General features: G+C 41.3%; 1 protein-coding gene across 10 annotated transcripts in view; it reads right to left on the reverse strand.

The window, feature by feature from the left end:
- Positions 1–26,097, reverse strand: part of PRKCZ (protein kinase C zeta) — a 251,095-nt gene that overhangs the window by 162,402 nt on the left and 62,596 nt on the right. Inside the window, exons 1-2 of one of the 10 annotated variants that reach the window (XM_056795993.1) lie at positions 18,884–19,080; positions 18,688–18,775 (exon numbers count right to left, since the gene is read on the reverse strand). The exons of 5 other annotated variants lie outside the window; for them this stretch is intronic. In XM_056795993.1, the coding sequence (XP_056651971.1) occupies positions 18,688–18,718 (31 nt within the window). In that variant the 5' untranslated portion in view covers positions 18,719–18,775; positions 18,884–19,080. Of the gene's footprint in view, positions 1–8,980; positions 9,114–17,373; positions 18,606–18,687; positions 18,776–18,883; positions 19,081–26,097 lie in introns of those variants that run through there. 4 more of the 10 variants (XM_056795992.1, XM_007505815.3, XM_056795994.1 and 1 more) reach the window with 4 other exon arrangements.

The raw sequence follows: 26,097 nt of genomic DNA on the forward strand, positions 1-26,097 counted from the left end.
GGAAGGAAGGAAGGAAGGAAGGAAGGAAGGAAGGAAGAAAGAAAGAAAGAAAGAAAGAAAGAAAGAAAGAAAGAAAGAAAGAAAGAAAGAAAGAAAGAAAGAAAGAAAGAAAAGAGAGGGGGAGGGAGGGAGGGAGGGAGCGAGGAAGGAAGGAAGGAAGGAAGGAAGGAAGGAAGGAAGGAAGGAAGGAAGGAAGGGAAAGAAAGAAAGAACTATTATCTACAACAAAATTGAGATTTTTAACAAATCTGCTTACTTTTCTCATCCCTCACTGGTCAAAAGGAAGAAACAGAGTGGTGTCTCAAGCAGTTCCAAAGGAAAAGGAAAAGACGATATAATTGATGAAAGAAGGAAAGTCTGTTTTCTAATCTCAAGAGCAACGCCACCAGGACATGGAAGCTTCCACTGAGAGCAGGGTCACATAATCACATGCTTTTGTATCCTGTCTGGGGAATCCTTAATTAAAGGGCTGGAGACAGTGCCTGAACCAGGGCTTAATGTCACTATTGAAGTGAAGGCTGTATAGTATGAAAGAAGTATAACTGAGACTAAACAAAGGGATCTTTGGTTTAGCCAGATTTAGATGAGTCCAAAAGCCGGCTGAGGGTGTTTGGAAACCTATGTCTTCAGGTCCTAAAATCTTTGAAAGGTTCACAATAATTCTCAGAGGTCACTTCAACCAAAGTATCCTGATTAGATGCCCTTCTACACTCTGTAGGGCTACACTGAGGAAAGTTGGAGATACCAAAAGGAAGACACACGCATATGTACCCACACCCACAGGTATCCCTTCCACATTACTATTTCCCCCATTGTGGTTTCAATTATATCATAGGTCAGCATATGAAATTGAACGGTAACTTTTTGGCAGTTTTGTAGAAGTCACAGGCACCATGCAAAAGCTGGTAGATGCCACAGAAAAAGTTTAGAAACTCAGAAATGCATAAAATATGTATACAGTATTGTGAAATATCAACATATTTTATCATTTAATACCATAAATAAGCAAGATTTCTTTATAGTTAAAATAAGTAGAAAGTTAAAGTTTAAAAAAAGAAGCAGGAAAGACAAAAGAATTTACATTGGCTTTTCCAGACTGGGGGCACTGTCCCCCCCCCAAGCCCCACAATGTGGAAGGGAAAACTGTCTATGTGTACGTGTTTATAAATATACAAATTAAAAGCAAAGAAAAAGTCATCATTTCTATAAGACACCTTCCAAATAGTCATTCAACTGCTGCTAAAAACCTCCAGGGACGGGCATCTCTCCCCCTTTCTAATCTTTTCTTCAAGTGGCTGCCCAATATTCCACAAATCACTCCCCTTTTCAAAAAGTTTTCACTTCATCCTAGAATTTTTATTCTAGCACCTCTGCCTGGCACTTAAAGTCCTTTACAGCCCCTATTAGTTAGATTGTCTGGCACATAGTGGGTGCTTAATAGAAGTTTGTGAATTGACTGATTCACACTGTGGTTCTAGCCTGCACGCTCTAAATTGGCCTGCTTGCTGTTTTTCCAAACACTGTGTTCTATCTATGTCTCACCTCCACATTCTTGGCTGTCTCCCATCCCAGGAATGCATTCTCCCCCTCACCTCCCGGTCTCAAAATCCCTACTCCCTTCAAAGCTCAGCTCAAACCAAAGACTTTCCAGATGTCCCACCTTCCGCCCTCCTCCCCAGTTCCTTTCTATTTCTTTATCTATGTGTGTGTGTGTGTGTGTGTGTGTCTGTCTGTCTCCCCACTCTCCACATCAGGAGGTAGCATTTTTTCATTGTAGTTGTTTTTACCTTTGTATCATCAGCACCTAACACAAGTTAGGTTCTTGTCATATAGCTGGCACATAACAAATGCTTTGATTAGTAGGAAATTTCTCCCCCAAATTCTCTAACCTGCCTCATTGCTCCTAGTTTTTCCATCTGGGGAAGAAAATGCCCTTTAAAATTCTTGAAAACAGCTTCACTGGTACCCTTATAAGTCTCCTCTATGCCAGTCTAAACATCTCTAGATCCTCTAATCCAGGAGAATCAAACATTTAAGAAGTGCCAGGAGCAGTCCTCCAAGGGCCTGACCACCAGATCCCTCGCCATCTCACTGGCTCTCCTCAGGACCTGCTCCCACAATTCTTCTCTGCAGACCTATCTCTTACATTCCTGGATCAAATCCCCACCAAAAGCCTCCAACTCTTATTGCTGTTACATCAATTGCTTGATACTGAAAGCTCAAACAAGGATATTCCAACATATTCTTTTCAACCCAGACTATTGGGGAAGGATATTTCAAAAGTATGTACTGATAAATTGATATTAGATTTGGGAAAGGAAAAAGTCAGCTTAACAAAGTATTAGCTAGGAGCAGCTGGCGAATCAATTGTTTTCTCAGTCCAACAGGCTTTTTTTCAATGATAGATTCATTTAAAAAGTGTTTGGATCATAAATTTGAACCAGACTAATTTCATTTTCTAAAAACAACTAAACTAAATCACAAGCTTGACTCAGGAAAGTGATTTTACTTTGGTGGCCTATAAATCATTTTCCCCCTGTAGGAACTAGTTATTATTATTTACCAATATGATGAAATAGATACTACTTCTCAATTAAATGGCACTTAAGGCTTACAAAGTACTCTTTCCACTCCTGGTGGTGAAGGTACTGTTAATCCCCATTTTATGGATGAGGAAACCAAGGCAGGGAAAGAAAAGTGAGTCACTTACTAAGATTGCTAATAAGATAACCAACCTAAGCATGTACTTGAAACCGAGCCTTTTACTGAATGAAAGACTCAAAGTCTCTTTTTCCATATACCAGTTCTAATTATCAATGCTCACTTATCAACTCTGAAGAAGATCTGGCGTTTTTAGTGGACTGCAAGTTAAAAGAGAGACAGCAGTATAATATATATTATAATATAGAATAATCAAATATATCAGACAAAAGAGCTGATGAAATCTTTTGGTTTTATTAAGAGAGAAATAGAGCATTTTTAGGTGAAAGTTCTGCTCTCCCTTGTCCTGTGAAGGCACTATCTAGAATGCTGGGTTAATGGAAAACACCTCCGAAGAAAGGAACTAAGATCAATCATCACTTGTTAAATGCCTACTAAGTACAGCAAGTGATGCTAGTCCCTATCCTCAAGGGCCTTTACATTTTACCAGGGAAATAGTATGTAGATATATGTTGTTATTGAGTCATTTTAGTCATGACGCCACTTGGAGTTTTCTTGGCCAAGACCCTAGGGTGGTTTGCCATTGCCTTCTCTATTTCATTTTACAGTTTAGGAAACAGAGGCCAACAGAGCTAAGTGATTTGCCCAAGGTCACTCATCTAGTAAGTGTCTGAGGCTAGATTTGAACTTATGAGTCTTCCTGATTTTATTTCAATACTTTATCCACCCTGGCTGTCCCATCATATATATACACATATGTACACACACACACACACACACACACACACACACACACACACACACACACACACAGAGTGTCCCAAAAATCTTAGGGCAATTCAAATCTATTGAAATTTTAAATGAAACTATGACTTTGGGGACACTATATAAAGGTAGTCAGGGGAGAAGGCACTAGCAGCTAAGGGGATCAGGAGCTTGGTTCTGCACAGTATAAGGGAGTACTTGAGCTCCTGGATTCCATAGAAAGGGAATATATAAGGTACAATTAAGGAGGAAGCATCTTCCAGGCACTGGACATGACCAACATACAAAAGGAGATGGAGTATCAAACTTGAGCAACAGAGAGGCTTTGGTTCAGGAAGGTGAGTGAGATATAACTGCTATACATTTCCAAGAATTGCGCATATTTTATCCTGGAGGCAACAGGGAGCCCCCTGGTGCTTACAGAAGCTACACAATCAGACCTAAAATGTTCAGAAAATCACTCTATCACTTGTGTGAGGGATAGATTAGAGCGGAGAAAGCTTTCAGGCAAGGCTACCAGTTAGGAGTCCTTAGAGAGCTACTGGAGAGGCAGAAATGGCCAGATAAGGTATAGGAGGGTTCACTAAATGAACTGAGAGTGTTCAGCCTGGGGAAGAGAATGCTCAGGGGCACATGAGAGCTGTTGAAGTGTTGAAGGGTTATCATATGGCAGAAAGACTAATCTTGTTACACTGGTCTTATCTGGTAGAATCATGAGCAATGGGTAGAAACTGTAAAGAGAGAAACTGACGCTGGATGTCAGGGAAAAATTCTCTAAAATTAATTCTATCAAAAGTCAAATGGGAAAACAACTAGGTGGCTCAGAGCCACACTTTGGAGATACGGACAATCGGAATGGAATAAAATCTGGCCTCAGATGCTTCCTAGTTGTGTGACCCTAGGCAAGTCACCTAACCCCAATTGCCTAGCCCTTGCCATTCTTCTGGGATTCTAAGACAGAAGATAGGAAGGAGGAAGGGAGGAAAGAAGGAAGTCAAAGGGGCTGCCTTGGAAGGTCATGGGTTCTTTCTCACTAGGGGTCTCTTCAAAAGCACCAGGGATCAGGCTGGGCCCTAGAGGAGCTATTTTAATATTTTGATCCACTGTTTAAATAAAGTCACAGATGATAAATGGACCAAACTTGAAGATGACATAAAACTGGTCAGGATAGTAAAAAGGCAGGATGACAGTCAAGATTTACAAAGGTCTCAATGGGCTAGAATGGCAGGCTAAATGTATTAAGACTAGAGAAGGGGGAAATCTTATCCTTGAGTTTAAAAAATAAAAAACAGGGGGCAACTGGGTAGCTCAGTGGATTGAGAACCAGTCCTAGAGACGGGAGGTCCTAGGTTCAAATCTGACCTCAGCCACTTCCTAGCTGTGTGACCCTGGCAAGTCACTTGACCCCCATTGCCTAGCCCTTACCACTCTTCTGCCTTGGAGCCAATACACAGTATTGACTCCAAGAGGGAAGGTGAGGGTTTAAAAAAAAATTAATTAATTAAAAAAATAAATAAATAAAAATAAAAAACAGCCTCACAAGTAAAATATGGGGAAAGTGTGGCAAAGACAGTAGTTGTTCCAAAAAGACATAAACGTTTTTGTAAGCTTTGTGTTCAAAATGAATCAAAAGTGTGATATAATGATATGAGCTTTGACTCTAGTAAGAGCCCAGGACTGGGGAACCAACAATTCCACCACCAGACTAGATCTGGGGTGTATTATTCAGTCCTGGGCTTCCACATTTTAGGCAGGACCTTGGACAGCAACCACAGAATTGCCTAATAGAAGAGGACCCAAATGGTGATTCAGATCAATCAATACATGAACAAAAGTACTCTCTAGACGAGGAGTCCTTAATTTTTTTTGAGTCACGAACTTCTCTGGCAAACTGGTGGAGGGAGCCTCTGGACCCCTTCAAATGTATAAAAATAATGTATAAAATGTATAAAAATAAAACACAGGATTACAAAGAAAATCGATGATAATGAAATTTAACTATAAAAATATAAATCAATTATTTATCATTTTAAAAAAGTTTTTGCATAAAGTTCACAGACCCAAGGTTAAGGACATCTACTCTAGATCATACCAATTAAGTAACAATCTAATTGGCTTGAAGGCCTTCATTCAGGAATGAGGAATCCCAGCTACCCATTGGAATATCCCATATTACTTTTGGACAGCTCCAATTAAGGTCTTTCTGACATGGAGCCTAAAAGGGCCTACTGCTCTGGAACTGCCTCCACTGTTCCTGTTCTGTCCTCTCAAGCTGATCCCCTTCTTCCACATGACAAGCCTTTTAAATATACAGTGAGACAGCCAATGGCAGCCAAAGGTTGGGTTGCCTGTGATGGTGAAAGGCTTTGAGAGCACACTACAGAGTACATGAGGGGTGATCAGAGGGAATGGGGACATTTAGCCTGCAGAAAATACATTTACTGTGGGGTTGGGGAATAATTGTTGTCTTCAAGTAAGGGAAAGGCTGTTCCCTAAAAGAGGGATTAACCTGGTGCTGCTAGCCAAAGACACTGAAGCTAGGAACAAGGGTGCAAAGTTTCAGGCATTTAAAGACACAATCTTGGCAGCTGGAGCTGTCCAAAAGCCCATAGGCCTGTCTCAAGAGGCAATAGGCTCCCTTCTCTAGAGGCTTCAAACAAAGGGTGGATGCCCACTTGAGTAGAGGGAATTCTTGGTTGACTAGGGGTCACTGAGATCCACAAGCCCTGGACCTTTCCTAATCCCTCACTGGTCTACAGCCCTTCCTAAATGACTTTGTTTTTATTGTATACTATCTTTATGTGTGCTTTAGAATATCAATCAATCAAAAACTGCTTAATTTTGTCTTTGTATCCAAAGTACAAGATATAGAGCCTAGCACACAATAGGTACTCAATAAATGCTTGTGGTCTAAACTACCAGATACATGGTACATGCTTAATAAATGACTAATCTCAATGTGATGCCTGGCATGTAGTAGGTACTTAATAGATGTTTCCTGGGAGCAGCTAGGTAGCAAAATGAACAGAGCACCAAGTCTGGAGCTAGGAGGTCCCGGGTTCAAATTTGATCTCAGATACTTTCTAGCTGGGTGGTCCTGGACAAGTCACTTAACCCCAATCATCTAGCCCTCAACTCTCCGCTGTACTGATACTTATTGTCTGTTTTAAGACAGAAGGTAAGGGTTTAGAAAATAAACAAATTGGGGGCAGCTAGGTAACAGTGAATTGAGAGCCAGGCCTAGAGAGGGGAAGTTCTAAGTTCAAATCTGGCCTCAGACACTTCCTAGCTGTGAGACCCTGGACAAGTCACTTAACCCCCATTGCCTAATCCCTTACCACTCTTCTGCCTTAGAACTAATACACAGTATTGATTCTAAGACAGAAGGTAAGGGTTTAAAAAATAAACAAATACAAATTAAATGCTTACTGATGGACTGATCTAGATCTATGCTCCTATGTCATAAGGGAAATTCCTTGTCCAGGGCAGACCAAACTATAATAGAAGCAAGAAACAACAATATTATTTATGTATCATTATAATGTTTACAAAGCATGTTTGTAAATATTATTTACACAGTGCTTCTCATGTCTATTATTCAACCGGATCATCACATCTAGAAGGAGGAGCCCTCACCCTCAGGGAGACTGCTGGATGGCTCTCAAAGTTTCATTTTATTATTATAAGAACCATGGGAGGTAGGTGTCAATATTATTCCCCATTTTTGAACTGAGAAAATAGAGGCAGACAGAAATAAAGTAATTTGTTTAATGTCAGAATTAATAAGTGTCTGTGTTTGGATTTGAACTCAGGTCTTCCTGCATCAGGTGAAGCACTCTATACCTGCAGCATCTACATGCTGCTATAGTGTTTTAATATTTGTAAGACATTACATATCTCCTCTCCCTCTTCCCCTGCATCAACTTTGAGGTTGGCTCAAAAGATAGTAACTCTAAAATTGAAAGATATCTCTCAAAGGCATCAAATCCATCACTTTACAGATGAGGAAACTGAGAGGAAGAGAACTGGGAGGGGAAATGTCTTGCCATTTCACAACAAACAGGAAGGCAGGATTTGCACTCAGATCCTCTGACTCCAAAGCTTCTTTGTACTTCCACTACACTGAACATCCAGTGCTATGTAGAGAAACTGAGGCTTAGTTTAATAAAATAATTTGTCCAGAGTCCCAGTCCTGATAGGTATTATCTCAGGTGGGACTTGAACCTCTGTCTTTCTGACAACTCTGAGATTCTGTGATAAATATTTAAACCACTGAAGAGACTTTTATAAGGGAGACCTTAAAACTGAGTGAGTGCTTCCTCAATCCAGAATTACCAGAACAAAGAAAAAGCAAGCATTCCCTCCAATCTTCACCCTACAAACATGCCATGGACACACACACTCTCTCTTTAAAAGCCTAGTAAGTAATGAAACCCAATGGATTTTATGAAGCCACCAAGTCATTGTCACATCGGGAGGACCAAGTCCTCATTTGTACATTCGCTCCACCTGCTGTACACAGGGCTGAAGGACTGTCGACTGGGATTGTGAAGACCCGTAAGCCCAGAGTGCCAGAGGGGAGGCAGGGTATTTCTGGCTTTGAGGGGGCAGGCTGCAAGACACTAAACAACAGCAAAAAGGCTATGATCAGCCGAAAGAACTTGGCACCAACCCAAAGAACACAAGAGTCTCCATGAAGACTTCAACAAAGACACAACCCATGACTGTACCAAATGGGCTCCAATCCTCTAGGCTTCTGCAAAATAATCTACTCACAGACCCTGGAGTAAGTCCACCCATGCTTACCAATACCTAGCTGGTCCTCTTCTTCCCATGTGAGTGGCTCAAGAGAAAACAGCACCCTACTGTCAACAAACCAACCCAACAGCCTACCACAGCCCTGGGGAACCAGAGACAAAGAGAAAGAAGGAACAAGTGAAAAACTGAATTTTATATCTCTCTGCTTTTTAAACTTTCTCAGGGAACACAAGCTCCTTAAGGGCAGGGACTAGAGATCTTTTTTGCCCTGTCTTTTTTTAACCCTTATCTTCTATCTTAAAATCAATGCTAAATAGTGGATCCAAGGAAGAGCAGTAAGGGCTAGGTAATGGGGGTTAAGTGATTTGCCCAAGGTCTTACAGCTAAGGAGTATTTAAGGACAGATTTGAACCTAGGACTTCCCATCTCTGAGCTTGGCTCTCTATCCACTGAGCTATCCAGTTACCCTTCTGTATTAGCTTTTTATCCCTTACACCTATCAGGATGCTAGGTGCTAGAGTTGGTGAAATGGGCTAGATCTGTAATTTCACTGATATAGGGAACTCCTGGTAGAAGGAAATTCCTTCTATCAAGCCAGTGAGTACCTCCTCTGTACCTTAGAGTCCTAAAGAGGCCCTAACTTGCATGTTAACCTGCTCAGACTTCAATTAATAGGCAAGGATGAAGCCCCTACTACATACCATACACTCACTGTGCTAGTTACCGGGAATCACAAAGACAAAAACAGTCAGAAGCAATGGATATCAAGACTTGAGAGAAGCATAGAAAGACTTACATGAACTGATGCAGGAGGAAGAAAGGGAACAGCTTTCACAATGGATGACTCCCATGACATAGGGAAAACAACCCCAATGCATCAGAACTCAGAGTCAGTGTAATGACCAGCCTTGACTATAGATGACTGATGACTGGGGAAGGGAAAAGGAAAAGGGAAAGGAATAAGTGTTTGTATAGCATTTATTAGGCACCAGGCACTGTGCTAAGGCTAAACAGCTAGGTGGCACAATGGATAGAGCACTGGCTTGGGATTCAGGAAGATTTGAGTTCAAATCTGGCCTCAGACACTCACTAGCTAGGTGTCCTGGACAAGTCCCTTAGCCCCTATTTTGCCCCTATTTTGCCCAGAGTCACACATCTAGGAAGTGTCTGAGGCTAGATTTGAACCCAGAATCTCCTGTCTCTGGGCCTAGCTCTCAATTCACAGAGCCACCTAGCTGCCCTCTAGGCTTGGCTATTTTCTACCTCTCTGATCTTGGTGATACACTTGACCTCTCTGACCCTCATATCCCTCCTCTTTAAAAAGAAATTGGGGACAGCTAAGTGGCTCAATGGATAGAACTAGAGACAAGAAGTCAGGCATTCAAATATAGCTCAGATACTTCCTAGCTCCGTGACCCTGGATAATGCACTTAACTCCTATCACCCAGACCTTACTGTTCTTCTTCCTTAGAAATGATATTCAATATTGATTCTAAGACAGAAGGTAAAGGTTTAAAATAAATAAATGGGGGGGGAGTGGCAGTAGATTGAGATCTAGGCTCAGAGACAGGAGATTCTGGGTTCAAATCTGGCCTCAGACACTTCCTAGATGTGTGACTCTGGGCAAGACACTTCAACACAACTGCTCTGCCCTTACCAGTCTTCTGCCTTGGAACCAATATATATTGTTGCTTCTAAGATGAAAAGTAGGACTTTTCATCCTAAAAATCCAAAAAAAAATTTTTTTAAGACATTGGATGAGATCTAGGGTACAAATCTGGTTGGACTAGATATGTTTTGTATCATGGACTCCTCTGGCAGCCAAGAGAAATCTATGGCCCCCTTCTCAAAGTAATGCATTAAATGTATAAGATAATTATAATAACTATACAATGCAAATTATATAGTTATCCATTTTTTTGGAAGTTCATGAACTCCAGAGTCATTGGACTAGGAAGGTGAATGAATAAAAAATAAATGAAAGGAAAAGCATTTGGTTTAGCACTGTAATAAACACAAGTATATAAATATAAAAGCAAAGTAATCCTTGCCCTGGAGAAATTTATTATCTAACAGGGAGGAAATGGCAGCTGTGAAGTCTGGGAACTCATAGATGGTGAGTAGACCAATGGGGCAAGCCACTGCCACATTTCCAGAAGCAATGATAGTGCTGATCTGAGTGGAGTGCTCAGAGCAGAGGTAGGAGAGGACTGGTTGCAGGCTAGCGCACAGCTGGAATGAAGAGGATAGAGGCTTCATCATACCAGAGTTCAGAGCTCTCCAGGGCATGATCTCAGGGATCCAGTGGGCAGGTAGTGACTCCTGGGATCCCTTTCCAATATCTACTTCAGAGGAGAGGTTTTTGTTTTTTTTTTGGGGGGGGGGGGGAGGAATGGTGATCAGTAGCATGGAGTACAGTAAATAGAGTCAAATGACTTTGGTTCAGATCTTCAAGTATGTCCTGGAGCAAACTGCAGAACATCTCTTGGACCTCATCTATTAAATGAGGGGGTTGGACTAAATGATCTATTTCTCGAGCTATGATTATTTGATTCTCTACAGGGAATTCCCAGCATGGAATTGCTTTCCACCAAGATTCCTAGATAGTTGCCTGTCTCACTAAAAGATTAAGTGATTCATTCCTGGTCACAAAGTCAATTCCACTTAACAGCTACTTCTCAGTGGACATGGCACCCCATACCTGTCATTCTAGCTACCCAGGAAGCTGAGGGACCTCTTGAACTCAGGGGTTCCAAGACGTAATAGGTTAAGATGATATGGCATCTGTGTTCCATAGGAACATGTGTGTCAAGGAAGTTTTATCTCCTTCCCCTCCTGAGGAGCTTTACCTGTCTATCAAATGTTCCTGACATACTACAGTTGTGCCGGGTTTTGCGTCAATCAACATGTTGTGCGTCAATAAAGGTGAAGGTTTGGGGCTTCTTAGGGGGGGAAATCGAAAAGAATTGGGGGAAGCAAGAAGAGAACAAAGAAGGAAGAAGTCAGGAAACAGAGCAGGCAGGTGATGGTCAGGTTACTTAGGAATAATTGTCTACCCTTTCCAATAAACTTTATAGAATATATATCTGGGTAGAAATATTATTCCAATTCTTACACATGGTAGCAGAGGGGAGATGAGACCAGTAAGCAAACTGGCCTAGGTTGGGAATGGAGCATGTCAAAGCTCATGCAAAAATAAATAATAGCATCTGGCCCATGATTATCCTAGGTACTCCCGGACTGGGCAAGATAAGGAGACATCAAGTCTTCAGAAATAGCAATGGTAATGTACTGGAGACAACATATACAAAAATGAGATGGATAATATTTAAAAACAACAGGGGGCAGCTAGGTGGCTCAGTGGATTGAGAGCCAGGCCTAGAGACGGGAGGTCCTAGGTTCAAATCTGGCCTCAAACACTTCCTAGTTGTGTGACCCTGGGCAAGTCACTTCACCCCCATTGCCTAGTCCTTACCACTCTTCTGCCTTGAAGCCAATACACAGTATTGACTCCAAGAGGGAAGGAAAGGGTTTTAAAAAACAACAACAATGGGGCTGCTAGGTTCAGTAGATAGAGAAACAGATCTGGAGACAAAAGGTCCTGGGTTCCAATCTGTTCTCAGACATTTCCCAGCTATGTGACCCTAGTCAAATCACTTAATCCCCATTGTCTAACTCTTACTACCCTTCTGCCTTGGAACCAATAGTCAATATCAATTCTAAGATAAAAGGTATGGGTTTAACAACAATAATAGTATATTATTGGGTGCCAACTACGTGCTAGGCACTGTCCTAGGTCTTAAGGACACCATATGCAAAAATGAAATGGTCTTACTAAAAAACAACACTATCCTAGGTGCTGAGGACAACACATACGAAAATGAGATGGTGCTACTAAAAACAACAGTCATGTACTGAGTACCTACTATCTGCTAGGAACTATCCTAGTTACTAGAGTCAACATATACAAATGAGATATATACAAATACAACATATACATATATATACATATACATATATACAACATATACAAATGAGATATATACAACATATACAAAAACAAAAGTAGTGTACTGAGTACCTACTATGTGCTAGGCACTGCCCTAGGTGCTGCGAACAACATATACAGAAACTGGATGGTCCTACTAAAAATAAAAATAGTGTACTGAGTATTTACTATGTGCTAGGCACTATCTTAGGTGCTGAGGACAACATACAAAAATGGGATGATCCTACTAAAAATAAAAATAGTGTACTGAGTATTTACTATGTGCTAGGCACTGTCCTAGGTGCTGAGGACAACATACAAAAATGGGATGGTCCTACTAAAAATACAGTACTGAGTACTTACTATGTGCTAGGCACTGTCCTAGGTACTGAGGACAACATACAAAAATGGGATGGTCCTACTAAAAATACAGTACTGAGTACTTACTATGTGCTAGGCACTGTCCTAGGTACTGAGGACAACATACAAAAATGGGATGGTCCAACTAAAAATACAGTACTGAGTACTTACTATGTGCTAGGCATTGTCCTAGGTGCTGAGGACAACATATACAAAAAATGAGATGATCCTACTAAAAACAAAAGTAGAGTACTGAATACCTACTATGTGCTAGGTACTGTCCTAGGTGCTGAGGACAACATAAAAAATGGGATGGTCCTACTAAAAATAAAAATTGTGTACTGAGTACTTACTATGTGCTAGGCACTGTGCTAGGCACTGTCCTAGGTACTGAGGACAACATACAAAAATGGGATGGTCCAACTAAAAATACTGTACTGAGTATTTACTATGTGCTAGGCATTGTCCTGGGTGCTGAGGACAACATACAAAAATGGGATGGTCCTACTAAAAATACAGTACTGAGTACTTACTATGTGCTAGGCACTGTCCTAGGTACTGAGGACAACATACAAAAATGGGATGGTCCAACTAAAAATACAGTACTGAGTACTTACTATGTGCTAGGCATTGTCCTAGGTGCTGAGGACAACATATACAAAAAATGAGATGATCCTACTAAAAACAAAAGTAGAGTACTGAATACCTACTATGTGCTAGGTACTGTCCTAGGTGCTGAGGACAACATAAAAAATGGGATGGTCCTACTAAAAATAAAAATTGTGTACTGAGTACTTACTATGTGCTAGGCACTGTCCTAGGTACTGAGGACAACATACAAAAATGGGATGGTCCAACTAAAAATACTGTACTGAGTATTTACTATGTGCTAGGCATTGTCCTGGGTGCTGAGGACAACATACAAAAATGGGATGGTCCTACTAAAAATACTGTACTGAGTACTTACTATGTGCTAGGCACTGTCCTAGGTACTGAGGACAACATACAAAAATGGGATGGTCCAACTAAAAATACTGTACTGAGTACTTACTATGTGCTAGGCATTGTCCTAGGTGCTGAGGACAACATACAAAAATGGGATGGTCCTACTAAAAATACTGTACTGAGTACTGAATACCTACTATGTGCTAGGTACTGTCCTAGGTGCTGAGGACAACACATACAAAAATGAGATGGTCCTACTAAAAACAATAACAGTCATGTACTGGGTACCTACTATGTGCATTGTCCTAGGCTCCAGGGATAACATATACAAAAACTCTAGAGAAGCCTACATTGCACCAGAATCCATACTGTCAGGCAGTATCTATCCAATGTAGGCAACAAACTCAGGTCATCTTGACTGCAAGGCCAACCCTCTGTTCACTGCCCTGCTGCCTTGCTTTGCTATGTAAGTACAAGTGCTTATAGCCAGACACAAACAAAACCATTTACAGTCTCTCGGGTTTTTGGCCGGCTGGTTGGTCTCAGCTTACTGCTCATTTTTCTTTTTTGTCCCCATGCTCTTAGTCATACATACCCACACTTACCAAAGGAAGTAAGGACAAAAATCTATATTTGAAAAAAAAAAGGCCCTGACCTGAGTGTCACTCATTGAAAAGTCATTGTTGACACTGAAGTGCAAATGAAGCCCCTCATCCCAGCCTTCCTCCTTCCTGCTGGGTTCTAGTAAATAATTTTAAAACTTTCCATAGGCTAAGCACACGTAGCATGTTTCCAAAATCCTTGATGAGAGATGACCTGAGCTCATCCCTGGAAATGATGGTGCCCAGACCCCCAAACTACTGACTGGGCTTCCTAAAACCTCATGCATATTAACTAGGCAGATGTATGGGAATTACAATATAAGCCCTCAGCATTTATTGACTAGCAAACCAAGATGTTATAAGGGGAACGTTTCGCAGACCTTTTTGGGAGCTAAATATTCCAGTGACCAGTAACATGGGTAATCCCTCCAACAACAGTGCCCATCCCTAAAGAGGCCTTTCCACTGGGTCATATCTCTAGCTAGACATTAATGAATTTAAGAATTTAAGAAAAGGGTGTGTTCTTTGAGATCCCTTCCAACCTTGGAATTCAATGAGTCTATAGTAGAAATTGGTTTATTCTCGTAAGAAGTATCTCATGAGCTCTTTGATCAAGTAAAACCCAATGCTGGCCATTGGTTTATTGTAGTCAGATGATTTGGGGACACTCACCAATGCACTTATGCACTTCCTCAAATGTAGTTCCAACTGTCTGCACTACAATAATGGAAGTTTCTCTACAACAGGATTTGAGGGCAGAAAATGGAAGTGTTAGGTTAGTCCAAGTCATCTACTTATTTCATCTCTTTGGCCAGTACCAACAATCAACCAACCAAGGAACAAGTATTCACAACAAACTAAATTCAGATCTGGAATAAAAAACAAAACCCAAAATACTGCCTGCCCTCCAGAAACGTACATTCTGCTGGCTTCTATGGCTCACTCTTGTTCCAAGGATGTTCAGAACCCAAAGGGCTTGGAGGACAAGGTCTATCTATCCCCTTTGTTCTCCACAGAGCCTCAGGGAGGGCTGGGCATACAATTCACAGTCAAGAAATAGACAAAGACTTACTGTAACCCAGTTACTGGAATCCAGGCATACCCAATGTGAAAATTCTCAATCTGGTCTTAGCATTCCATACTCTGAGGCTCAGAAATCTTTAAGAATCTGAGCTTCATTTCCAATAAAAGTGAAAATTCCACTAGCCATTTGCCTTAAATTAGTTCAAGCACAACAGGAAAAGGGGGGAAGAGATTGACTTGCAAGTCCACAGTGGGAGAGATGAAAGCCTTCAACATATTCATCACTATGGACTTCACATATTAATGAAATCTATATCGATCATGGGGGCCGCTGGGTGGCTCAGTGGATAGAGAGCCGGTCCTAGAGAAGTGAGGTCTTGGGTTCAAATCTGGCCTCCTACACTTCCTGGCTGTGTGACCCTGGGCAAGTCACTTAACTCCCATTGCCTAGCTCTTACCACTCTTCTGCCTTGGAACCAATACACAGTACTGATACTAAGATGGATAGTAAGGGTTAAAAAATATATATTCATCACTTTCCAGATTCAGTTCAATGGAACAAGCATTTATTAGCCTCCTATTGTACAATAATAATAGCTAACATTTGCAAAACACCTTTTCAATTATCTCATTTGATGCTCACAACAATCCCACAAAGGACACAAATTGATCTTAGCGCCATTATGTGCCTCCAAGGTATGCTGTTCTACTTAAGGGCAAAGCTAAGGAGTGATAGGGATGTGGCTCCTTCTAATACCAGCTATTCATAATAAAGACTAATATTTATGAGTATTTTATAAATAAATCTCATTTGATTGACACAACAATACTATGAAGGGACAACTAGGTAGGTGAGTGGATAGAGAACCAAAGCTGGACATGGAAGGTCCTGGTTTCAAATCTAGCCTCAGATACATCCTAGATGTGTGACCCTGGGTAAGTCACTTAAACCCAGTTGTCTAGTCCTTATAGCTCTTCTGCCTTGGAATTGATAGTTAGTACCAAATCTAAGAAGGTATGGGTTTAAAAAATTAAAATTTGAAAGATAGGTACTATTATTATCCCCATTTTACACTTCTGGAAACTGAGGCAAACAAGGATTAAGCAGAACTCACCCAAGGTCACACAGCTGCTAAGTGTCTGAGGTTGGATTTGAACCCAAGTCTTTTCTAACTCCAGACCCAGAGCTTTAGCCACCATGCCACCTAAATATCTTTTGGATGCCAAAGACTGAGGAGATAGAGACCAATATAAAACAATTCCTATCCTCAAGTAGCTTGTTTCTGCTTGATGTGGGAGATGGGAAACAATTAAATTACAAGTTCTTCAGCATCAAATTAAATGAATGTTAATCTAGGGGCCCTTTCCCTAGGATCCTGACAGCTAAGGAACCTGATGTCAATTGATGAATAAGACTCAAGGACGTACTAAATTTTCCCACCAACTCTGTCCTTGATGATAATAATAATGATATATGTAGTGACATGCAGAATGCCTTACAAATCTCTTGCAACAACCCTAGGTGCAGCATTCTCATCATCATTATTGTTAATATTATTCCCATTTTCCAGATGAGGAAACTGAAGCTCAATCTAATGGTTACATTCTACGGATTAACAAAATTAATTAACCCATCTCCCACCCAGATTAAGGAGACAGCCATAGGTGACAGCCCTCAGCCACGAGACAGCTTGGGAGCAACTGCCTGCCGTAACTGACCTCTTGTCCTAAATTAGTGAACCAAAGGAAGGGGACAAGCCAAGAAAATCGCTGACTAAAGCCCTCGACTCTACCCCAGAGAAGCAAGATTCAGGACTGGCCAGGGAACAAGAATCTGCTTGGAACCTCCACATCCCCCGAGCTGAGAAACAATATACTGCAGGATCTTTCAGACAGGGAAAATGAGTCAAAGCAAGGATCGGGCCATTCTGCCCCTTCACTGTTTTGAAAACAGACACACGTTTTTTCTTATTCCTTCTTTTTCCCCAAGTGGAGAAGGTGGGAGGGATTAAAAAAAATAACTGCTTGGTAAATTGAGAACAAAATTTAATTTTAAAATAAATGAATCATGAATAATCCCCCAAACATACGAGCAAACACACGTAATATGTCCACACATACATTTCTCATTTTCTCATCACTCGGGCTGGGGGAGGGGATGTCATCCAAAACATTGACAGACTCTTCAAGCTGACGAGTCCACGAAGAGGAGAATCCCTCAAACCTAATTCCTGCCCCAAGAGGCCCCAAGCCCTTCTTGTCCATCGGTACCTATATTTCCAGGATTCCCATAAACACGAACTCCAAACACGTGGGGTGCGTTAAAAGACAGAGGCAAAGACTTGACGGACATTCTTGAGAAACCATGACACAGCTGCTTCCTTCCTTCCTTCCTTCCTTCCTCCTCCTCCTCCTCCTCCTCCTCCTGGATGAGCCCAGGCTCTCTGCACCCCACCCCGCCCCCACCCTCAAAATTCAGTCCAGTCGACCAATAAACCCCAACCTTCTTTCTTTCTCCTCTGAGGGTTCCCCAGCAAACCAATTCCCCAACGCAATCCAAGCTCTCTCTTCCAAGCTGCCTCTATGATCTGGCTCGCTCGTTCCTGCCTCCGCTGGGGGAGGGGACTCGTTCACGTGCTCGGAATAACCTAATCACTGTTGCCAATATAGTACAAATGAAGGGAAAATCCTGTCCTCGCAAGCAAGCACGGCATTTGCAGGCCACGAGAGACACACACACACCATCCAAGCCCACAGAGGAGTTGCTGTAGTGGATCGTCATGATTTATTTTATTCCTGGGCAAGATGGATGACCGTCTTCCCCCCAAAGAGCAAAGATGAAATTCAAAGGCATCTCCCCACCACCCAGACACAGACAACATCCAAATATCTCCTAGGACTCCGTGAAAGATAAGAGCACCCAAGATAGGAAGCAGATCGGGGCTCCAGGGGAAGAGCCCAGCATCCTAAAAACAACTTGAAGCAACACGGTGCAGGAGAGGCTAGCAAGTGCCCATAAACATCCTTGACGGACAGAAGAGTCCCATCAGGGATGCCATGAAGAGCAAAGGGAAACATTCCGCAAATTCCGAGCCCCTGCATGGGAAGGCCCTGGAATACGAATAGCTCCCCTGGATTTCTGGGTCCACTCCTTCCCCAGGAATCAGCTGATCGTGGCAGCAGCCCAATATCGAGCATCATCATTGGCATTTCTGAGCCCCAGCTACCATCCTTGACCATGAAAGCCTGATATATTGATTGGCCTGGCTACAGCAATGCAGATTAAGAGGAGAGACCTGTGTGTGTGTCTCCGTCTCCTTTTGCAGGCTCTATGAGAGATCCATCACATTACACAACACATCTGTCACGACCAAATACCAAATGGGCAGCAGCCATTCGGTGACTAGGTCAACGGATGCCTCAACATGATCCCTGTCCTTTTTTTGTTTTGTTTTGTTTTAGGAAGGGAGGAGGGGAAGGGAGAGGGGTGGCCCCTTCAAAAGGAAAACAAAACAAAAAAAGGAAAAATTCAAGCAAGCAAGCTCACTCGTCTTTTTTAGCAGGCCTCCGTTCCAGATCACATACCGTCAGTCCTTTTTGGATACATTTCCTTCATTAATCCCTTATCAGTAGCATCACTCCCTGGGCATGGTCCCTCCTGTGCCTTGTTTTTCTTTAAAAAAAAAAAAGAAAAGAAAAAATGCTGGCCCCCTTCCCTCCTCTGCTGGGGGGGGGGGGGGGGGGGGGCAGAAAAAATAAAAAAACAACCAAACAAACAGACCAGCAGCCCGATCACTGCATTCCAGGCGACATGATTCCGAGGGGCTCCGGCAGCCACATCCCCACACACAGGCACGCAGGAGGCACCCGAGCTATCTGCATTTGTAACAATCTGTGGTTGCAAAGAAGGACCGGCGGCCCAGGGCAACTACATGATAACAGAAGTCAGCATTTTGGCTCTCTCCTGCACTGCACACAGACGACAGACAACACACACACACACACACACACACACACACACACACACACACACACACACACAGCGCGGAGGCAATGGCAAGCAGCAATCTCACGGAAGGCACAGAATACCCAGAAGACACATGCATTACTCACTGGCCTTTATTCGGTGGCTTCCTCGGCATGAGATTCTCTCTCTCCCTCTCCCTCTCCCTCTCCCTCTCTCTTTCTCTCTCTCTTGACTCTATCGTGCAGTAGGTAAAAAAGGGCACATTTTCCCCCCTCTCCCGCAGGTCCCAGATGCTGTCGTTGGGATACCACTAGACACCCGGGCTAATGGGCAGAAACAGCTTGAGCGTTAAAGGCGGCGGAAAGCTAATGGAAGACTGGTTATCCTGTTCTCTCTCGTTCACATCTCTGCCTCATGTATCCAGGCACGGGTGGTACTGGCTCCCTGGGGAGGCTGGAGCAAGCAGCTGAGGCACAAACTAAAACATGGCATGGATGGTGAGGAGCTGATGTCACAGAAAAACAAATATTTCTGCAGTCTCCCCAACGTTGGGGGGGGGGGGGGAGCTCTCTGTTTAAAAAAAAAAACAAACACAGTGGAAAGGGGAAAAGATCTGGGGAATTTGGACACGTTGAAAATAAAAAACCAAGACAACAACAACAACAAAAAGAAAGAAAAAACAACCTCGTACTGATGTTAAGCATGCAGAGACCAGGTGGCCACCCAAACAAACCTAGGAAAGGGGGACCACAAGAATGTCAGAGTATGATGTCATTCTGTCATCACAATTTACAAGACAGGAAAAGGGAAGGATGCTAAAGGGGGACCATCCCTCCCCTGCAGGGGTTATCAATTAAGAGGCAATGGGTACCAGAAAAAAATACAGCTTCAGTTTATTGTGGCATGTTCATTTCCCCAGTGAGAGGATTGGGGGGAAGGGGCACAGAGTAGCAAACCTAAGAAGGGAGGGAAGGGATTAAAGGGGGGACCGATACCCATGCAATCCTACCCACTCATCCAGGCTCTAAGAACCTAAAAAATGCCAAGTAACTAGCGGACTGAATTAGAAATGCTGCCAAGCAACAGGTGAGGATACTAGGGCTAAGAAAAAGTCTAGAAGACTGGGGCACCTAGGTAGCACCTAGGGCTGAAGTCAGAAGGACTTGAGATCAGATCTGATCTTAGATACTTCCTAGCTATGTGACCCTAGGCAAGTCACTTAAACCCCATTGCCTAGCCCTTGACTCTCTTCTGTCTTAGAATCGATACTAAGATGGTCAAAGTTATTTTAAAAGTCTAGAACCCTGTCCAACACACATACCCTTCTTTTACAGGCAGTATGGTAAAGTGGTTAGGAACACTGGACTTGGAATAGGAAAGTCAATTCCCTGCTCGGGCTTTAGAATTGTCAGCTGTTAAATGAGAGTGTTGAACTTGCTGGTCTCCAAGGTTTCAGTCAGCCCTATATCCATCACCTGAACAAAGCACTCTATCCTACGTGTGTCATGCTGGTCCCCCTGAAGTAAAGGGATTCCTTAACCCATTTTACAGACAAGGAAATTGAGGGATCAAAAAAACCAAAGGGTCTTCCCAAAGTTCAGCTAGTAAATATCAGAAGAGGAAGTCAATCCAGGCTTTGGATTCTAAGATTTCTTTCCACTACTCCAATGTTACCCCTTAGAAATGATGGAGAAAAGGCACAAAGGCAGGAGAGAGAAGGTGAGCCCAAAGGGAGTCAAGAAAGAGATGAGAGAGGTCATTAAAAAGCTGGCAAACCTGAGAGTCAATCTATTGAAGTTTTTACTATTAGACACTGGCATGCCCCCTGCTCTCACAAATTTTATCCAATAAGCACCAGACAGAAAGACTAATTTCTCACTATCAATACACTCAGTTATTCATCTAACATTCAGGGACAAATATTGGACAGTTTTTTTTTTTTTAAGAAAGTTGGAAGAAAAGGGGGAGCAAGGGAGGAAAGACAAAGAATTCAAGATATTGCTTTAAGATTTTTTTTCCTTTTTTGGAGTCAGGAGGGCCTGGGTTCAAATCTGACCTCACACATTTCCTAGCTGTGAGACCCTGAGCAAGTCACTTAACCCATTGCCTAGCCCTTGCCACTCTTATGTCTTAAAATTGATAAGATTTTTTTCTTTTATTAGCTAAGGTTTGGATCTATCATTAGTAGAAAAAAAATCACCAGTTTCTATCAATGTGAGTTGGTATCTTTTCTGCAATTTATAATATTTTGCCTGGAAAGCAACTTGCCCAGGGGCACATTATATGGTGGGACTTGAACCTAGGTCTTCTAGTTCTGAGGGAGGATGCTAAAGAGGGACCATCCCTCCCCTCCAGTGGTATCAACTAAGAGGCAATGGGTACCAGAAAAAAATACACCTTCAGCTTATCGTGGCATGTTTATTTCCCCAGTGAGGAGATTGAGGGGAATGGGCACAGAGCAGCAAACCCGAGAAGAGATCCCATCCTCTAATTTCCAAACATTTAAATTCATTTGTCAAAGAAGACAAAACTAAAAATATTTTTTAAAATAAATTTGGGGGAAAAAGATTCTAAGAATTCATTTATTCTAAGTCCCTCCCTCCGGTCCATATCTTTACTTCCCCTCCTTTGATTTATCTATTAATAAAAACCTGATAATTACTATTTCAGGTATGATGCCAATAAATGTGTTTCACAGCTTTCCAAAAAGCCAGAAAAAGAAATCTGGTGAACCAGATCCACACTAGATTTCAACTTTTGAATGGCTGGATGTTGGAGCCAATTTTTTAAAAATTCACAAAATCACCTAATACGAGCCAACTTTCCACCAAGCACAGTCCATTCCCAAATATCCATGATTTTGCAAAGCTGGAGGAAACTTCGGTGCAATGGCAGCTTGCTAATTTTACTGGAAGCCTACATTAAGGAGAAAAGTAGTTTTTCACTTTGATCTTTGGAAATAATTTGAGACAAGGCTGAATGCTATACTTAAAACTTTTCACAAAACAATATGGTATGTGCATATAAACACCAAAGAATAACATATGCTACTCTAATCTGAAAGGAATTCACATGATAATATAGCCTTGCTTAAAGAATATTCAGCAAAAAATACTATAAATGAATTGTTGCTTATTCAAGTTAATAATGAACTTTAAGTTTATGTTTACTAACACATGGCACACTGGCAATCGGGAGACCCCCCCCCCAAACTCCAAGTTCCAAGGACCCTCAGAGATCAGTGAGTCCAACCCAGACCTGAACAAGATAATGCGGGCAACAAATGCCTAACCAGGCTGTTTGAAGATCTCCAAGGTGGAGGAACCCACCAAATCTGTTGGCAGCCCATTCCATTTTAAAGTGAGTCTAATTGTCTTTATGCAGCTCTGCCTCACTTAAAACCAAGACAAAATCCCATCTTTGAACAAAGAACAGACAACAATCATCTACAAGTTTTACCCGATATCCCACTTAAATTTCAAACTTTCCTTACCATTGTTCCTATTTCTACCAGAAGGGCCAAGAAGAATAAATCTAATCTCTCTTCCTCAGGACAGTCCTCCAGATAATGGGAGACACCCAGCAACTATATAAACACAATTATGAAGCAGGCTTGACATAAATTAAGTCAGACCTAAACAATTGGGAAAACATTAATTGTTCATGGATAGGTCAAGCCAATATAATAAAAAGGACAATATTGCCTAAATTAATTTGCCTTTTCTTGCCTAATTTGCCTTTTTCAGTGCCATACCAAACAATCTATCCAAGAATTATTTCATAACATTTGACAAATAATTACAAAATTCATCTGGAAGAACGAAAGACCAAGAATATCAAGGGAATCAATGAAAAAAAATTGAAGGAAGGAGGCCTGACCATACCAACCTCACACTATACTAAAAAGTGGCAATGATCAAAACAATCTGGTACTAGCTAAAAATTGAGTGGTGGATCAATGGAATATGCTATATAAACAACATATCCATAGCAGCTTACTGTTAGATAAATTCAAAGATCTAAGCTTTTGGGGAAAGAGCTCACTGGTTAACAAAAACTGCAGGGAAAATTGGAAACAAGTATGGAAGAAACAATATCTCACACCCTATACCAGAATAAAGTCAAAATGGAAGATCAAGAAGTAAAAGGTAGCACCATAAATAAATTAGTAGAACACATAAAAGTTTTATCTGTGACACTTCTGAATAAGGGGGAAATGTATGACCAAACAAGACACAGAGCATTACAAAATATCAGATGCATAATTTTGATTACATTAAATTTTGAGGCTTTATACAAATAATACTACCAACTAAGATTAGAAAGAAAAAAACAATTTTGGGGAAAAAATAACTAGTATCTCTGACAAAGGGCTCATTTCTCAAATATATAGAGAACTGAGTCAAATTTATCAGAATACAAAGCATTCCACAACTGAAAAATGGTCAAAGGATATGAACAGGCAGTCCTCAGAGGACGAAATTAAAACCATCTAGTCATATAAAAATGCTCCATATCACTATTGATTAGAGAAATGCAAACTAAAACAACTGAGACACACTGGTTGGTTAACTTGATCAATAAAAAAGAAAATGATAAATGTTGGAGAGAACATAGGAAAATTGGAACCCTAATAACACTGATGGTGGAACTGTGAACTGATATAACCATTCTGGAGAACAATATGGAACCAGGCTCAAAGGTCCATAATAAAACTACACTACCCCACTACCTAGCAATACCATTACTGGGTCCATATTCCAAAGAGAACAGAGATAAGAGAAAAGGGCCCGCCTGTACCAAAATATTTCTAGCAGCTCTTTCTGTGGTGGCAAAGAATTGGAAACTAAGCGGTTGTTCATCACTTAAGATGAACAAGTTTTTGTATATGGTTGTAATGAAATACTTGCACCAATGTAATACTGCACCATAAGAAATAATGAACAGGATGAACTCAGAAAAACATAGAAAGATTTCTATGAACTGATGCAGAGGGAAGTGAGCAGAACCAGGAGAGCAATGTATACAATAACAGAAATATTATATGATGATCAACTGTGAAGGATTAAACTATTATCAGCAAAATAAGCAACAAGAGACTCATGACAAAAATGTTCTCCACAACCAAACTCACTGTTGCAGTCTGATCAAAGCATGACTTCTTGCATTATATTTCCTTCGTGAGTCTTTTACTCTATGTGTGATGTGTCTTCTGCCATGGCATGTGCAATATGGAAATACGTATTGCATGAAAGCACTGGCATAACCGATATCAGACTATTAACCACTTGAGGGTAAGGAGCAAAGGGAGGGAGGGGAAAAAATCTGAATCCTGAAATGTCAAAACAATTATAAAAAATTGTTCTACATGTAATTGAAAAAATAAATAAATTTAAAAAACAAAAAACAAATAGAAAACAGCAACTGAATCACACACACATACACACACACACACACACACACACACACACACACACATACACACACACACACATACACCTCATTCTGAGTCTTCTCTTCTCCAGCCCAGCTCCTGCAACTGATCATACAACTGTAACTCAAGACCCTCGATTATCCTGGTCACCCTCCTCTGGACCCCCTCCAGATTTTCAATGTCCTTTCTAAAATATAGTACTGAAGACTGACCTCAATATTTCATATAAAGTAGGGGGCAATGTTATGGAACATGAATGAGGGAAGGAGAAGAAAGGGGTGATCAAAAGTGTCGAACACAAGAGAATCAAAGAATGAAGCCAACGTGGTATGCTAGAAATCCACTGGGTCCGGTTTCAAATCCCCACCACTTACCTGTATAACCTGAGAAGACCCCTTAATCTCTGTGGGTCTCAGTTTTTTCATCTGTAAAAATAAGGGAATTATACTGTATGACCTCTAAAATTCTCTCCACTTTGGCACCGACAATCCTATCACCATCATTTAAGTGAATAGAAAGGTCTAGGTTGGTGATGGAATACTACTGTGCTATAAGAAATGATGAACAAGATGATTTCAGAAAAAGCTAGGAAGACTTACATGAACTGATGCAGAGCGAAATTAGCAGAACTTGGAGAACACTGTATATAGTAACAGCAATATGATACAATGATCAACAGAGAAAGACTTGGCTAACCAGCAATATGATAATCCATGACAATCCTGTAGGACTTAAGCCAAAGAAAGCAATGCACCTCCAGAGAAAGAACTATTTCAGTCAGATGTAGATCAAAGCAGACTATCTTTCACATTAGTCTATTTACTGTTTTATGGAAGTATGTTCTGCATGATAATACGGGGTCTAATCCAGATCAAATTGCTTAGCATGTTTGAGGAGTAGAGAATGGAGGAAAGGAGACGATTTGGATCTCATCATTTTGGAAAATGAATGATGAAAATTATTACATGTAACTGGGAAAATAAAATATCTTTGAATTTTAAAGAAAGGTCTGGGGAAGGTTTGCAGAGGGAGAGAATTAGGGGGAGGTAGAAAAGAGATTTGTTTGAAGAAGGGACTGGCTTTAAGTCTAGTATAAGGGAAAATATCCACTGGAGAAGAGATTGAAGATGAAAGAGGGACAGGAAAAGACATCCAGAGAAATGAGTAAGACAAAGCGAGACAGATCGCAAGGGTCAAGTCAATAATATATGTGCCCAAAAAGAGGGCAAAAAAAAAGATCAAGAAAATGTAAAGAAGTTAACTTTAGGAAAAGAAGAAATACACTTCTTTCTTTGGAATAGAAGGGAAGGAGGTCAGGATGTATTGATATTTTCTATTTTGAAAAAATCAAAATCATAGTCAAGCAAGGATTTCCCATATACCCTGGAAGAGCAGAGAAAGCTGCTGCTCTCTCTAAAGCAAGAGAGGAGGAAATGAATGAAGAGACAGAAACTCTGGGGCATGGAAGAGGGTCCAGAAGGGTGTTACTGTCAGGCAGCCTCAATTTTCTCAAATCAAGTTAAAGTCAAAGTCATTACAGAAAGGGGAGAGTGAAGGGTACGTGAGGGCTGGTGAAGAATGATTGGATGTGTGA

The sequence above is a fragment of the Monodelphis domestica genome, chromosome 4, assembly GCF_027887165.1.
Source record: "Monodelphis domestica isolate mMonDom1 chromosome 4, mMonDom1.pri, whole genome shotgun sequence".
In the NCBI taxonomy this organism is placed as follows: Eukaryota; Metazoa; Chordata; class Mammalia; order Didelphimorphia; family Didelphidae; genus Monodelphis; species Monodelphis domestica.